The following is a 16384-nucleotide window of genomic DNA, read 5'->3' as shown; positions in this document are numbered from 1 at the left end:
GTAGTCTTGCAGGCTGCAGATGGATAAAGTTGGTCCAAGCATGGACAAACAAGGCCTGCCCGAAGCTTACAGGAATTACAGGATCTTTGTTTTGGTGCCAGAAAACTCCAGGGCACCTTTAGAAGTCCATGCCTCACTGGGTCAGAGCACATGAAGGACAGACAGCATATCAAGAAGTGATGGGTTTGGGTTTTGGCTTGTCGGTGTAAACAAAATCAGCCTAAATTTTAAACGTCACTCCCAACATTGAGTCGGCAGATAGTCTGATTAAGTTTATTTCTAGAGCTCATTTCAATACAGCAACCAAAGTGCTGGTAAAGTGCTCACAAAACAAACACTGCCTATATAAGACAGTGTATATAATAAATAATTAATGTAAGTCATAGCTTATACGTGGAAGCAGATGCCTCCTGATCTGTGTTTGCATTCATTCTGAATTATGATTCAGCTGATGTATCATAAATCCCATGTGGTACAAATGCTTCACTTCATCACCGTGCAACTATGGATTGCACTCAGTTGTAATGCAAGAGGCCTACAATTCGAAACACCCACAGATAACGAATGACCCCGTAAAAAAAAAAAAAGGTGTTAACGCTGAGACCGTGGAATAAACAGTGTGAGCGTGCCGTTTCATACTGCGCATCTCTTATCCAGGTGATGCTGGCGGAGCTGAAGGGGACAGAAGACGTTTACGCCGTTAAAGTTCTGAAGAAGGACGTCATCCTACAGGACGATGACGTGGACTGCACCATGACCGAGAAGCGCATCCTGGCCCTCGCCCGTCGACACCCCTACCTCACCCAGCTGTACTGCTGTTTCCAGACACGGGTAGGCTGACGTGTGAAGCAAAACGTACAGATTCAACAGCTGACTGCATTTTTCCTGTCTAATACCACTCCGTCCCTCCCTCTGTCTGCAGGACCGTTTGTTCTTTGTAATGGAATATGTGAATGGAGGAGATCTGATGTTCCAGATTCAACGATCCAGGAAGTTCGATGAGCCTCGCTCTCGGTTCTACGCTGCCGAAGTCACCTCAGCCCTCATGTTTCTGCACCGTAACGGAGTGATCTATAGGTAAACGCCCTGCTGTCCTCGTTTGGTTTTTCCATCAAGGTCATTCTTAACTGTCAAAGAGAAAAAATATGTTTATATTTTATCTTTTTATTTTGGTCTGAAAAGCCATAGAAAACATCAGTGCTTATTATCTGTTTACAGCATGGACCTCCACCAGTGAACCAAACTTTCCCAGAAAGTAGATGGTGCTAATAGCATATCTGTGTCTTTCTGTCACAGGGATCTGAAGCTGGACAACATCCTCTTGGATGCAGAGGGTCACTGTAAGCTGGCAGACTTTGGTATGTGTAAAGAGGGCATCATTAACGGAGTCACTACCACCACCTTCTGTGGCACCCCAGACTACATTGCCCCTGAGGTGAGATTAACTCAAGGCCCTGCACTTCTTTATGTTGACAGGGTACAATGGTGGATATTTTTACCCTTGTATTGTTAAGTAGCTATTAACTATTAACAACATTATATTTCACCTGGATATTTGAACATCTGTCCTGATAACATTCATCTGTTCTAAGTTAAAATCACAGATTCAGACTAATACATATATATATGAGAAGTATTGTACTGATGTATAAAAGATGTAAGTCCCATTATGAAGCCATGAGCTGAGTGTTTTTCATCTTTGCTGTCTTGCTGTTTTAAAACCTTATGTGACGAGCGACGGACAGACTGTAGCCAGGACCCCACAAACCACTTGTCTGGTTCTAATAATGACTATAATTTACAAAGCTTCATTTTTTTTACCCTGTGTGAACTGAAATTTGCAGTTGAGCCCATAAGTTCATTAGAAAGTGTTTTTTGAATTCAAAAATAATGGAGGCGAAAGTTGTTTTCCACAGATTTCTATGCAGCCATAAGCATTTTTGCAGCCTGCTGCACTGCCCCCTGCTGGCCATTAAAAAAATACAGGTTTAGGGCACATCAGAGTTTTGGGCCACATTTTAGACCCAGACGTTGTGCATGTTTTATACTGTCTATCCAACTTAAGCTCCCTTTCATTCAGGACTAGCAATCATATTAACAACAATCAACATCCGGCTCTGTTGCTCAGTGGGAAAGGGTAAAATCTTCATTCATTTCAGGATCATGTGACTTCGCTGTCATCACAAGCATTTATTGGCTCCAGCACCATGCGTGCTGTGGGGTCATTAACTTCTGGGGGACTCTCAGTCCCCTTGGTTACAAATATAATGTTTAGTCTTTGTTAAGGAATCATTCAAACACTTTTTGGATAAATTGCCTAAAAATGTCACCGGCAGAAGTGCCATGTGTTCATGACACATAAGGAAATGATCAAAATCTGCGTGCAATCTCTTATCATGGGTATTACACAAGTCTGTATTTGTGCACATCAGCTGAGGGTGGACACTAGAGTTTAAGAAAACTTGAGTGCAGCAGTTAAAAAAATTCATGGAACTTTTATTTGCATAATTTTTAAGTAGATATGCTTTTAAGAAGTCAAAAAGCATATCAAAGATAAATTATTATTAATGCAGAGACTTTTTATCTCTCTTAAACATGTGTGGAGATGATCTTTAAGTAGTTCAGTTTCCCTTTCACTCCTGCTGCTGATGACATTAGTTAGGTCTATCCATTGTTTTGGCTTTTCCACACCACTTAAAGTGGAATAAAGTACATCCTATTGAGGCTCTTCACCTCAATACATTTGTTTGCAGGATGTTACGCAAGCAGAAATGTATTTTCTCGTAATATTCTTGAGCTGTGTCATTTGGTTGAATTCAGATCCTGCAGGAGCTGGAGTACGGAGCCTCTGTGGACTGGTGGGCCCTGGGGGTGCTGATGTATGAGATGATGGCCGGACAGCCTCCGTTCGAAGCCGATAATGAAGACGACTTGTTTGAGTCGATTCTCCACGACGATGTCCTCTACCCCGTGTGGCTCAGCAAAGAGGCTGTTTCGATTCTCCGAGCGGTACGTGAAGTCTCTCCCAACATTATCTGACATTTTTTAGGGCTCTCATCACCAATTCCTTTTGATTCTACAATGAAAGCTTAGTTTATTTTAACTGTATTTAGTAGATTTTGATCAAAATCAGTTTAATTCAATTAACTTTGCAAAAACTGTTCCTGCAAGAAAAGAATTCAGTCTTGTGGTCACCGTTTTAACTTTCATTCAGATTTCTGTCCTGAGAGCGTCACACGAGCAAATCAAACTCAAAGTGCACTTGATGCAAAGGTGTCACGCTGCACTTTCCTCCGACACTGAGGAGAATTAAAAAAAGGTTAAATGCAATCATAAAACTGCAGTGAATCACAAAGTGCTCTTATAATGCTGAACAGACAGCAGAACAAAAGCAACGCAGTAAATAACACCGGCACTCTGCTGACCTGTTTGATCACTCTGCCAGTGACTCTGTGGATGCTAAAAACAAAGAGCCGTTAATGCCTGGGCTCTATTATTAGCACCGAAATGCTTTTTTTTGGTTTTTCCTTATCTCCTCAATCCCTAATAGACAAAGAAGTGAAGTGTATTTTTTTATGGCTTAAACCACAGCTAATTGTTTTTCAAGGGCCTGCTTTTCTGGAAGAATAAGTCCAAAAATACAAATGTTTTATTTGTGCAGTTCATGACAAAGAACCCGGCCAAGCGTCTGGGCTGCGTCGTGAGCCAGGGCGGCGAGGAGGCCATCAAGACCCACGCCTTCTTCAGAGAGATCGACTGGGTACTGTTGGAGCAGAGGAAAGTCAAACCACCCTTTAAACCCCGGATTGTAAGAGACACACACTCTGCACAAACTCACACAGGCCACAGTTTTACATGCAGCTATTTCACACATAAACCTTCAGTAATGCATCGTGTATTTGATACTAAACATTTCTCAAAGTTTCCCTAAGGCTCAGTAGTTTTGTGAACTTGCGGATAGGCATCCAAATTATTATTCTTTAGTTTTAAATTTACCTGGAATGCATAAAGACTATATACATGACATATACTGAACAGGAACTGCACCAGCAAACTAGCAAAATTCTCAAAATACTTGTTTAGCATTCAGCTAAAATCTTAACTTTAGCAGAATGAAACGTAAACTGCAATGTTTAGGTAATATTTGCTAGCATTACCTCACAGTGGCTAAACTTGAGAGAGCAGCACACAGTAAAAAAATGCTTTTTTTTCTTAGTCCACCAGGTGGTGCTGTTGAGTTTTGGGTTTCATTTGGAAGTTGGTAAAACAAAGATGGAGGCTGAAGTGCTGTATGTGTTTAAATCAGAGATTTTGCCTTTTTTTTTAACAAGAAAGGGACAAAGGAGATGGATTTGTAAGAAGTGTCATGTGAAAGTAAAATATTCTGCAAATACTGTAAACATGAGGGGATATTTCATGCACTGCCATCCTCTCTGGTAATTCCCACCTCTACTGCCTAGTTGGGGGACCTGTTCTTGATGAACTTTGAGGTTTATTTTAGCACCCCATTTACAGTTAGTTGTTAAAAAGCTAATGTTAGCAAAGTATTTGAAACTTTAGGGTACGTGGGACCAGTCAAGAAGGTTTTAAATCACTTTTTCCCCCCTGCGGTGGCTCTTATATTTTCACCACCATCTCTGCTGTTGTCGTGTTGCCTCGTAGACTTTCATCTGGGATTGTTTTTTAACACTGTATGTCTCTTTTTGTCTCAAATATAAAATTCAACATCAGCACCTTTATTACTATGCTGTCAAAAGTCTTCAGGTTAGCTTTCAGGAATTTTAAAGCCTAGAAAGCCTGAAGTTAAAGTAGGCATAAGCACGGAGATTGAAAAAGTATCTCAATTCGTTATGGTGAGTAATTCTTACAGTACCAGTCAAAGGTTTGGACACAGTCACCCATTCAGTTGTTTGGTGGCAGAATCGAAAAAGGGAAGTTCACATACTACGAGGTCAACTGAGAGTCATGACCTGCTTCCCCCTCCAGAATGGGCAGGCTTTAAGTGCACTCTGTCTCTGTCAATCATTCAAAAACAAGTAAATATGTGTTTAAAAAAAGTTTTTCGGTGTACTGAATTACTTTAATTTTAATATGTGTTTATTTATTTTGTTTGTGAAAGAAAGACTGTGCCATTTACTGTCTAAAAGTAGCTTAAAAGGCTTGAAGTCCTTATTTTTCTAATGCTAGATTTAAAAGGTTTGTGGCGTGTTAATTAAAGGACCCCCTAAGAGAGCACCTTTAAAGGAACAGTAAGTCACAGTGGTCAGAAGGTGTCGCCGTCATGTAATTTTGAACGCTCTCTGACATCCTTCCCTCCGTCTGTGCCTTTGTGTGTGTGTTTTTGTGTGCGTGCGTCTGCAGAAGACCAAACGAGATGTGAATAACTTCGACCAGGACTTCACCAAGGAGGACCCCGTGTTGACGCCCACGGACGAGGCCATTATCCGACAGATCAACCAGGAGGAGTTCAAGGACTTCTCCTACTGCGCCCCCGAGGAGACGCATACCTAACACATACACACACAAATACACACAGATCCAGCCACACTAAACTCGGTATGCACGCACTCACACATGCTGACACTCCATAGATCCATAAAATCCCTTTACAAATCTCACACACACACACACACACACACACACACACACACACACACACACACACACACACGGTCAGTCCTTTACTTTGAAGCTATTGGCTGTTGTTACTTTTGAGATATAATTTACTTGCATTGTGTTGTTGTTGTTGCCTGGGTTCATTATGAATATGAATATGAATTTAAATATGAATATGCACACGCTCTCACAAACAAACACACGCACACATCGACACGCTCATGTGCGTACAAACACTACAATCCCAAGTTTTACGTGCCCTCGCGCACTCCTACAGTACATGGTCACTGCACATGCTCAGACAAAACCAAACACATACACACACCTACACTGCTTCTCTCCCCGGCACCTGTACACATGTGGACTGTGGGTGCTGGGTGCAGAGGCTTGTATATAGCCTGTGTTGAGTGGCTGTATCGTGCTGGTGTTGTCTGCTATTAAAGGAGCGTCGTGGCGCATGGACAAGCACCCTTCCTGTGTTATTACTGTCCTTATTGTGGACCAGTTAGGGCCAAATCCCCTTTTGTGCAATACCCTGACTATCTATATATTTTATGGTTTGTTTGTTCATGTGCGCGTGTGTGTTTTTTTTCTTCCTCGAAATGTGTTTTTTAAATTGTTTTTGTTGGATTATGGTATGACTGAAGTATTCACTCATTCTCTGTCCTTTGTGTACAAAGTGAATGTCGAGCTTACGAGTTACAGGCTATCGAACTAATTATGTCGAGCAGAGTGTTAGAGGCGGCCTGTGTAGCAGTGAAAAGCCCGATTTCCAGCTATTTCATCCGTCGGTTAGTTTCGGAGATTTGGTCTGCCCTGTTCGTGTGAATGTGGGCCTTTTTATTAATATTATTGTTATTATTATTATTATTGTGAATGTATATTTTCAGGCGTGCGAATGTGTGAATTTGTTTTTTCCCCTTTTCTGTCGCGTGCGACTTTTTTTGTTTTCGGCATTTCCATAGCAACCGTCAGTGTTTTCCCTTTCCTTGCACTCTATTTCAAAGCACCAATTCCCCTTTTCCACATCCAGCAGCTCTTTCAGCCAAAACTACACGCTTTATTTTTTCTGACTTTTGCTCTTTTTGTGTTCAAGAATGGCTTTTTCTTTCTTATTGCTCTCTCTCTCGCTCTTTCTCTCTTTTTTATTCTAAATCTAATTATTATTATTATTATTGTAAAGTGTATCTGGAGAAATCCTTTGTGCATAATACTATAACTATACTATTATAGGTCTGTTACAGCCGGGTTGATAAGACGTGTTGAGAGCCAGCAGCTGAATTACCTCTCACTTCACACAAACACACAAACACACACACATACATAATAAGCACCACATACAGACTAGCTCCTTTTCCACCTCCCCCTTCTTCTCACTTTCTATTGTGCAAACACACACACACTAAACACAGAAGGACTGTTGCGTACTGTACAGTGATCTGAAGATGAGCTGGTTGCTCTCTGTGCAGTAGAGTTGATGTGTAGTGAAGCTTTGTGCACCCAGGGGTAGGGCTGTTCCTGGTCACACTATCTTACTCTGTGCCAAAATGTAGTGCAACAGCCGGGCTAGTCCTGTCTGGTCTGATTCCAATAAAACACTGAGCTGTCTACATCAATCCCAGGCTAGTTGTGTCTTTTTCTTATTGTTCTTTTCCCCTTCTTTGCTTTAATCGATTCTAACCTGCTGCTGTTCAGAGGCAGATCTGTGGGATGCTCAAAAGTTTATGTAAGAGAAGAAGAAGAGGGGAGGGAGGGTGGAGTGGAGGGAGGAGGAAAGAAGAGGGGAGGGAGATGCTTCTCTTCAAGGCTGACCTATCATCACTTTTGGAGCCCTCTAGGTAATTTGCATGCCGAGGGGAGATGAGACTTTGTTTGGAATCATTCAAGTCATCTGTGTAGCACCGTGAGTCTAATTGCCTGTCTGATGAACTAGTCTACCTGTGATGGTGCAAATTGGAGTGCAGAGATTCGCTGTTGTGCCGTGAACTCCTGCTGCCATCGCACCTGCTTTCCTGAGCCGTCATTCACCATGCGAGACATCCGCGGGGCACGATGACAGCTGACAAGGAGAAGAGAAGGTAAAGCAGCGTGTTGCTTTGTTCACAGAGACATTCATTTGGCAGCAATCTTAATAGATCAAGTTTAAGTGAGTTGGCAGCTAGCTGAGGTAAAGAAGTGAGGTCAAAGAGAGTGCTGTGGCCACTCTGGATGCCTCAGGTCTTAACCAGGGTGCATTGATGACCTTCCACATCTGTTCATCAGTGGTGGGGGAACTATTAAAAAACAAAGACACTAAAAACTGCAAAAGATAGAATTCAAATACTTCAAGGTAAAGTTCTGGAATCAAATCTTTCAGTAGAAATGAGGCAATATTAGCAGTAAAAACAATCTGAGTGTGAAGTAGGAATAAGCGTGGAGATTGAAGAAGTGTCACATTTCACATTACATATTGAGAAATTCTTTAAACTCACACAGATTATGTCAAAAGTTCACAGTGTGATGAAGCTGAAACATGACTGTTTTTACAGTTCCTGTAAAGCTGAGGAACAATTCCACTTTATTTCTTTGTTTATTTTTCCTTACATCAGTTTTAGGTTCTGTTGAACACAGATTCCAAGTCTGCAGAGTCACAGCATTAGCAGGCAAAATGCGGAAAATGAACAATATTATCTTCCGATATCAAAGAAAGTACATTTTAAATAGTCTTTGAGAAAATGCACTTCATCCAGTATCATCTCACTTTTACTTTAGTGACTAAATGAGTGAGTTTTCTCTAGTTTATATGTATCTATGTTGTGTGCAGCATAGAGCATACTTACAGTAAAATGGTGTTTATAAATGTAACTAACTTAATTTTAGGTAGTAAAATCTAATGTAAGTTTGATTGAGAGAAATTTAGTTCAGCCTTCTTTGCATTTCCTGACTTCTGGTTTCTGAAGAGCGATCAGCCGTGAGGCGGCCCGAAGGAGACGGCGAGTGGAGTCTGACGTCTTTGGGGATTTGTCTCGCCTCCTGCCGCTGCAGCCCTCCGTCAGAGCTCACCTGGATAAGCCCTCCGTCATTCGCCTGACCCTCAGCTACATACGCATGCACACACTGCTCAAAGGTAACAGCGCACATGTGAAGACATTTAACACCGTCTCTGGCCTCTGTGTGTGAACACTCAGAGCAAACTGAATCACAAGGAGGAAAACACCACTTGAAGTCAGTAGACATACGCATTTACATATTTGTGTTCCGGGCACTGATATTAGTTTGCAGGTTTTAGAGAAAATATATTGAAATATAGGGAAAACTTTCAAAGGTGGTAAATGCTTTGTTTCACAGTCAAGATGAGATTTACTTTATTTCTCCTGAAATCTGGGAAATTCATACAAAAAACCCCAAAAATAACTCATAAAGTGTAGAGAACAAGCACAAAAATAGCTAAAATTAAAGTGTTAATGGTAGGGGCACTCATACACGTTTGTTTGGCCTCTTATATTTTATTTATATTTTATATTTTGGTTACCATTAATGCTTTCTGAAGTCTTTTAACTCTAACTTTAACCATCACATCTCACTGCCAAACCGCCACCATTTCCCAGTAGGGCTGTTTGTTTTTTTAATCAATCAAAGGTTTCAGGATGAATTTGACTTAATCCTTACACACTTTTTGGGTTAAATTTGACCTGTTTTGACAGTTGATAGCAGCTAAATGCTTTAAATGTCATTTTCTAAAGCGACCTAAAACACACAGAAAATGAAAATGCTTTGAACAGGTGCTAAAAATTTTTACAAATGGATTTTACATCAATTTTAGGGAATCCTGCAACTGTGCATGCCGTGTGTATGTGTATTTTTTATGGGACTGCAGTGACAGTTCAAGGTGGACCTCAACACAATTGTTATATGGTGTTTCTCTACTCAGTTTGAGCATTTAAAGTGTTTTTTTCCTCCAAGCCTCATTCACACATTCATACACAAGACTTTTATCAAAACCTAATTGCCGTTAACCACACATTCACACACTCATATTCATACTCTGATGGAAGTATTGGGGGGAGCTCATAGCTCTACCTCCTAACCCAAAGAAATCTGCTAACAGTGTAAGAGTAAAGGCATGGCGGTGGAGTGGTTAGCGTTGTTGCCTCACAGTTCCTGGTTTAAATACTAGCTGGGGCCTTTTCTGTGTGGAGTGTGCATGTTCTCTCTGGGCCTCCAGGGGTTTCCTTCAGTTTCCTTTTGGCCCGTCTCCTCGTCTCCTCCCACGGTTCAAAGACATCCATGTTAGGTTAACTGGTGAAACTGGTTGTGGATGTGAGGCAGAATAAAGTGCTTGAAGTAGATGGAATAAAGCGGTGTATTAATGTGTGGTTAAAGTGTGAGTTGTAGTTAAAAGTGTTTTGTGTGGTCAGAAGAACTAAAAAAGCACTACATAAATGCAAGGACATTACGTGAGCACCCACAACGGAGCAAAATAATCTAAAAATAAACAAGTTAGAATTAAAGTCTGAACTCAGTCTGATTCCAGTTAAAACTGAGATTATGAAGCCAACTGAGCTGCCAGTTCAGTGAGTGTGGAAAACACACGTGCGAGTCCCACATGCAAGATTTCCTACCGATGCTTTGAATGTGCAGACTAATCGCATTTTTTCAAGCATTTTGTGTGTTTCAACTGACAATTAATGTCTAATTAACACTGATAATTATAAATGGCAGTTTTAATGATATAAGAGAGAGGAAATGGTTAACAGCTGTAATGGTTATATAATAAAACTCAGTTCACGTTCAGTAAAATACATTTAACTCATGGGTTGGGTGATTACAGTGCTTTTTCTCTTACATCTAATAAATAGATTAATCATCTATTTATTAACATCACATAGACTAGTCTATTTGTACAGAGTTGTAGTTCTGAGTCAAATCTTGGCTCCACACTTGGACATGAAATATGAGCAGTATGAAAGGGTTATGTAAGGGCATGTGCAAATCATGTTTTCATCCCTTCATCCCAGAATATTGGGTTAATTCAACTTGATTTAATATCTTAATATTATTATTATTATTTTTTTGTATGTGGTTTTCAGTGCCCCACTTCCAGTGGCTCAGTGTCCACAAACCACTACCATAACTTAACCCCGACACCAAGTCTTAGCACGCCAGATATTTAAATATGTTTGAAAAACCAAAATGATTTAGTCACTCTGAAAATCTAAAACTCGAGCTGGTTCTCACAGAGCAGAGAAACAAACCCTTTTTTGTGTGTGTGTTTTTGTCAAATTCTTTTTTCTTTTGTTTCCTGTGACACCTAACTTCACTCAGTCGGGCTGTTTAGATCATCAGTTCTCAAGAAAGCTGCAAGCCACAGCCTGTCAGTTCTGCACAGCCGTGTTGTGAGCAGACACCTTGGTCATCTCTTTAAAATTAGACACCTATAAAAACTGATGCTTTGCTGCACGTGCTGCATTTAGAAAACATCTGTCAATTGTAAATACAAAAAATTAACAAGGATTACACTTTTCATAAAAAGGAACTGGACTAATAAAGACAAATTAGGTTTCCAGGCTCATGTAGATTTTTCTGCTTACTTAAAAGGTTTCGAGATTAATACATTGTTAAAATGTGGAGATGCAGAAAACAAGATGAGCGAAGAAAAAAAAATTCAACGGGCTTGTGGTTTTTAGATTCAGATTGGTTTTAGAAAGAGGAAGTCTAAGATAACACAAGTACTAACAGCTGAAGCAAACACACAAAATGAAAAATGAAACACATCTTTTGTTATCCACTGAAAATGTAAACTAGAAAGCTTTATATAATATAAAAACCACTCTGTTTGTCTTAGAAAATAATGGGATAAATGCCGGGAGTAGGCACATGATAACATATCAGCAAGTGGTGGAAGGTAGAGATGAACAGAGCGGCTGTGACGGAGCACGGGATGAAGAGGAGAAAGACACAGAGGAATTTGAAGCCTCGCAGGAGACTAACATGTACCTGGGGATCTTGGAGGGATTTGTCATGGTCTTGTCCACTGAGGGAGACATGATCTTCCTGTCTGACAATGTCAGCAAGTACATGGGCTTGACTCAGGTAAATAAACCCACATATATGCTTACTCTTCTCTTAAATAACCAGTAGGATTCAGGACTGAAATACTCTTCTATGTTTTCTCAAAGACTGAGTTGATGGGACACAACATTTTTGAATACACTCATCCCTGTGACCATGAAGAAATCAGAAGTAATCTGCGTCTAACAGCAGGTAGGTGTTTGAACATCAACGATATACGTTTGTCATATATGTTGGATGATCATATAGAGTCACCGCAACATTATTAGGTACACCATTTCAAAGCAAATATCTAATCAGCCAATAACACGGCAGCAAGTTGGTGGATTTAGGCATGTAGACGTTGTCAAGGCGACCCACGGAAGTTCAAACTGAGCTTCAGAACAGCTGATAGGACGCCAACAGCAGCTCAAATAACCACTCGTAGCATCCAAGATATGCAGAAGAGCATCTCTAAATCCACAACATGTTGAATTTTGAAGCAACTGGTTTACAGCAGAAGAACACACTGGGTGCCACTTCTCCCAGCTAAGAACAAGAAACTGAGGCTGCAGTTTACACGGACTCACCAAAATGGGACAAACGAAGATTATAAAAACATCACCATTAGTTTCTGCTGCAACATTCAGATGATATGGTCCTGATTTTGTGTAAACAACAGTAAAGGATGGATCTATCCTGCCTTGAATCAACAGTTCAGGCTGGTGGTGGACGTATAATAGTGTGGGGGATCTTTTCTTGTCACACTTTTGTCCTTTTATTACCCACTGAACCGAATGACCCGCTTTAAACACCACAGCCTATCTGACTATTTCCCTTTGAGCATTTCCATACCTTTATGACCACAGTACCCATGTTCTGATGGGTTCCAGTAACGCCTTGTCTCAAAGCTCAGATCATCTCAAGCTGGTTTCCTGAAAATGAAAATGAGTTCATTGTACTCAACAGTCACCACATCTCTTCAATGGAATGGGAGATTCCCATCATTGATGCGTAGCTGATAAACCTGCAACTAAAGGAGTTCTGAAGCCAAAAAGGTGGTTTAGCATGTTGTACCTAACAAAGTGGCCAGTGAGTGTATAATCATACAGCTTTGTCCATGTGGCTAAATTAATTACTTATTTTTAGAGGAAGTTTGGTACGGTGAGAAGAGGGACTTTGTCATGAGGATAAAAAGTGCTCTGACTCACAGAGGAAGAACCGCCAACCTGAAGTCGGCTACTTGGAAGGTTCGTGAGAAACAGTACAGCTTAAAAATGTCTTTTTTAAAAATGGCCCCCTGGTCTACATCATGATGATTTTTATTACACCTCCCATTTCCAACTCTGTGAGTTCAGGTTCTGCACTGTCAGGGCCGAGCAAAGGTGTGCGTGAACCCGTCTGCAGTTTCCTGTCTGCTCCTGACCTGTCGGCCTCTGCCTCTCTCACACACCCTCCTCAGCAGATACACCTTCACCAGCCAGCACAGCATGGACATGAGGTTTACCTATTGTGACCAGAGGTGTGTACATGCATTCAACCAAAGGTGGAATTTGTTGTTCACTACAAAGACTGTCTTTTTGTAATTACTCTTCATCTGGTAGCTTAGATTAATTAGTACTTGTGAATAAGCTGAAATAAGTAACAACGGGGTAAAACCCCCAACAAAAACCCCATGCGGAAGCACTTTTAACCGCCATAATTATTGCTTTAATAAATTTAAAACGAATGCAGGATGTTAAGTTGAAAAACAGGAACATGTCTGGTAATGTTATTATGCAGTGCTGGATATTATGAAATTATATTTTTTTTTAAAAGGGACAATTTTGAAAGCCAGTATGCAGCCAATTTAGTTTAAAACTGTGCTGCATTAAATGTTCTATCTGAATCATGAAACAAATCCTCAGCGAAGAAAGCTCAACCAAAAAATCAGCTTGGTATGCAGTTCAAGCATTAAAGTAGAAATCATTAAAACAAGTTTCATTATGATTCTGGTTGGAAAATCCTGATATGTCATAGTTATAGCAGATTGGTTGTTAATAACTTTCAGTGTAACACATTTCAGGGCCTGACCTATGTTTATATAAACAACTTTGTGGTTATAATGCAAACTCTTGCCAGCTGAGAATGACTGCACAGCATAATGTGTGACTGTATGAAAGCAATGAATTGTGAACTTGCTTTTGGTGTTGGCTTTTGCACTTTTGTCATTGGAATAAGAGAATAATGACCGTGCAGTCGTTTGTAAAGGCAACAGTGACTGGTTTATTAACATGTTTTTAATCCTCAGTGTTGCTGACTTGTAAAATAACATCATTTTGCCTTGTGTGTGTTTCTGTGTGTGCAGAGTGACTTCTCTTTTGGGCTACAGACCTGAGGAGCTGCTGGGCCGCTCCATCTATGATCTCTGTCACACACTGGACACAAGCTGTTTGAACAAAAATCATCTAAACCGTAAGCACTCACAGACACACACACACACACTACACTCCTATAAATACTTAACTCCGTATTTCCCCACAGTGTGTCTGAAGAACCAGTCAGTCAGCGGTCAGTACAGGATGCTGGTGAAAGGTGGAGGTTACGTCTGGGTGGAGAGTCACAGTGCTGTCATCCCCAGCGTCCGACCCTCCAGGTCCAGACCTGGCATCCCCCAGCCGCTCTGCATCCTCAGCGTTACCTACGTCCTCAGGTGTGTGCATTAATTTTGAAACCGCTTTGATTTAGCATGGCCATAACAGTAAACATGTTATTGGCTTAATTTCTAACCAGATTGGTAGCATTGTCACCTCCACCCTTCACAGTCCTGATCCAGGATCAGGACTGTGAAGTCCCAAATGGAAAAGTGTTAATGGAAAGGGATTAAAAGAGGTGTTTGCAGGTAGATTTGTATGCCATACTGAGATTTGTAACATCTATTATTTGTGAAGAGGAGAATATGAATCGAATAACTTATCATTATCTTTGAGGCTGTAACTAAGGATGATAAGTTATTGAAAATTAATATGTTGATTATTTCTTAATAGAGAAATGTAGTACGATGACCTGTAGGGTTCCTCAGTAGTCTGGGCCTGGACCTCCTGTTTTCTTTATACATGTTACCCCTGAGACATGTCATCCACAGCAATGGTGTGAGTTTTCATTTTTATGGAGATGACACACAGCTGCCCGTCTATTTTAACCTCAGTGACATTCTCTTAAAATCAAATCATTGACTGACTGCATCCAATATATTAAATGCTGGATGACACAGAACTTCTTGGAACTAAATATGAATCACTAAAACTGAAGTAATTGTTACTGGTCCCAGTGAATCTGACATGCTCACATGGACGCACCTGAACTCCTTGTCTGTAAAGTTGGGCCAGTACTGTAAAAACTTTGGCATCAGTTTTAACAACCAGGTCACGCTGAATAAGCTTTTCAGTTCAGTTTTTCAGTCTCGTTTGAAGCAGCTTAGGAAACTTATCAGCTCAGTTTTATCCAAAGGAAATCTAAAGAAAATCACACATTTGTGGGTTAGATGATTAACACTCATTATACGCAAACTATTGCTGATTCGAACTGAAACTTCTTACTAAAATCAAAAAAGCAACACATCACTCCCATTTCGGCTTCACTTCACTGGTTAACTGTTAATTTTAGAACTGATATTGTTGTTGACTTTTAAGGCCAGCTTGCACCTGACATATCTGCCTGGTTTAAAGCCGCTGGGCAACACACAATCATCGGTTGAGAATCAATGGTGATCTGGCTTTTTCTGTCAGGGGATCCATTCTTTGAGACAATATTTCTTTGAGATAAGCTGTTTTTTCTCCATCTTGTCTCCCAAAGCACTTGGCAACTTTCTTTTAAAGAAATTCAAAGAAATATCTCTTTTGCAAAAACTCAGATAAAAGTGAAAACTCTGAAGGTAGAATGTTTCTTTGTTGTTGCTGTTTTAATACAACTCAGAGTGCTGTTATTTACAGATGTTTAATACTGTGTGCATGTGTGTGTCACAGTGGTGTGGAGCAGCCATCTCTCCAGCTCTCTCTGGACCAGACTATCCACAGATATTTGAATTGAAATCGAGATCTGAAGAGAGGTCTGCGAAACCCTCCGTCCTTCTGGGAACCCTCGTCGATTATTCCAATTAATCAAATTTCATTAAATTTTTGACTTTTTAAATCAAAGAGCCTGTCTCTGTGTCTTGATGCAGATTATTGTGTGCATTATTTGATGAAGAGTGTTTGGATTTAGACTGTTGTCTGTTGATTACATCCACAAACTTGTAAAAGGATGTTTTGTTAGTTCAGGTAGATATGTTGTTGTATTTGGAGTTTTTCCCTTCACAGTTTCTGTCTTACACTTTTGCAAAATTGCTGCAGTATGACAGCTTCTCATTCTCTAAAACAAAAAACTGAAAGCTTAGGTGTAGACTGTGGTCGATAGGCAGTTGGCGGGGTGTTGTGAGAGTTCAAATTTGTTGATGAAAGCAGGCAGTTTGACTTTTTCTTGACCTCCCGGGGCCTGACCTTACTTCCTTTGGGGTTTCCTTCTGAGCCACCTGACACGTGGGGTGACATCTGACTGCCAACCATAATGCTGCGCGCACACAGACACACAGGCATGCACATACACACACATACAGGCTATATAGAGAGCGATACGCATTGTGCTGATGAGGAGATGTGAGTAGACGCAAGTCAAAGCCACAGCTTCCTGAATAGAAACACACGATAGGAAAGTTCTCATG

The 16384-nt window shown here is 40.6% G+C and overlaps 2 protein-coding genes across 2 annotated transcripts in view; both read left to right on the top strand.

Moving 5' to 3' along the window:
- Window positions 1-7232, top strand: part of LOC116328797 (protein kinase C epsilon type-like) — a 50164-nt gene extending 42932 nt beyond the window's left edge. The window contains exons 10-15 of the mRNA XM_031750677.2: window positions 658-831; window positions 923-1077; window positions 1297-1435; window positions 2821-3009; window positions 3662-3808; window positions 5362-7232. Coding sequence (XP_031606537.1) covers window positions 658-831; window positions 923-1077; window positions 1297-1435; window positions 2821-3009; window positions 3662-3808; window positions 5362-5511 — 954 coding nt within the window. The 3' untranslated portion in view covers window positions 5512-7232. The remainder of the gene's footprint in view (window positions 1-657; window positions 832-922; window positions 1078-1296; window positions 1436-2820; window positions 3010-3661; window positions 3809-5361) is intronic.
- Window positions 7233-7476: 244 nt separating this feature from the next.
- On the top strand, window positions 7477-15781 carry LOC116328802 (endothelial PAS domain-containing protein 1-like). The gene is made up of 9 exons (XM_039616639.1): window positions 7477-7694; window positions 8556-8722; window positions 11441-11688; window positions 11775-11859; window positions 12796-12896; window positions 13005-13168; window positions 13994-14100; window positions 14170-14338; window positions 15651-15781. The coding sequence occupies exons 1-9, from the start codon at window positions 7669-7671 to the stop codon at window positions 15712-15714; spliced, it is 1131 nt and encodes a 376-aa protein (XP_039472573.1). The 5' UTR covers window positions 7477-7668; the 3' UTR covers window positions 15715-15781.
- Window positions 15782-16384: the final 603 nt, after the last annotated feature.

Source organism: Oreochromis aureus, linkage group 8 (assembly GCF_013358895.1).
Source record: "Oreochromis aureus strain Israel breed Guangdong linkage group 8, ZZ_aureus, whole genome shotgun sequence".
In the NCBI taxonomy this organism is placed as follows: domain Eukaryota; kingdom Metazoa; phylum Chordata; class Actinopteri; order Cichliformes; family Cichlidae; genus Oreochromis; species Oreochromis aureus.
This window is presented reverse-complemented; position numbering and strand designations above follow the sequence as displayed.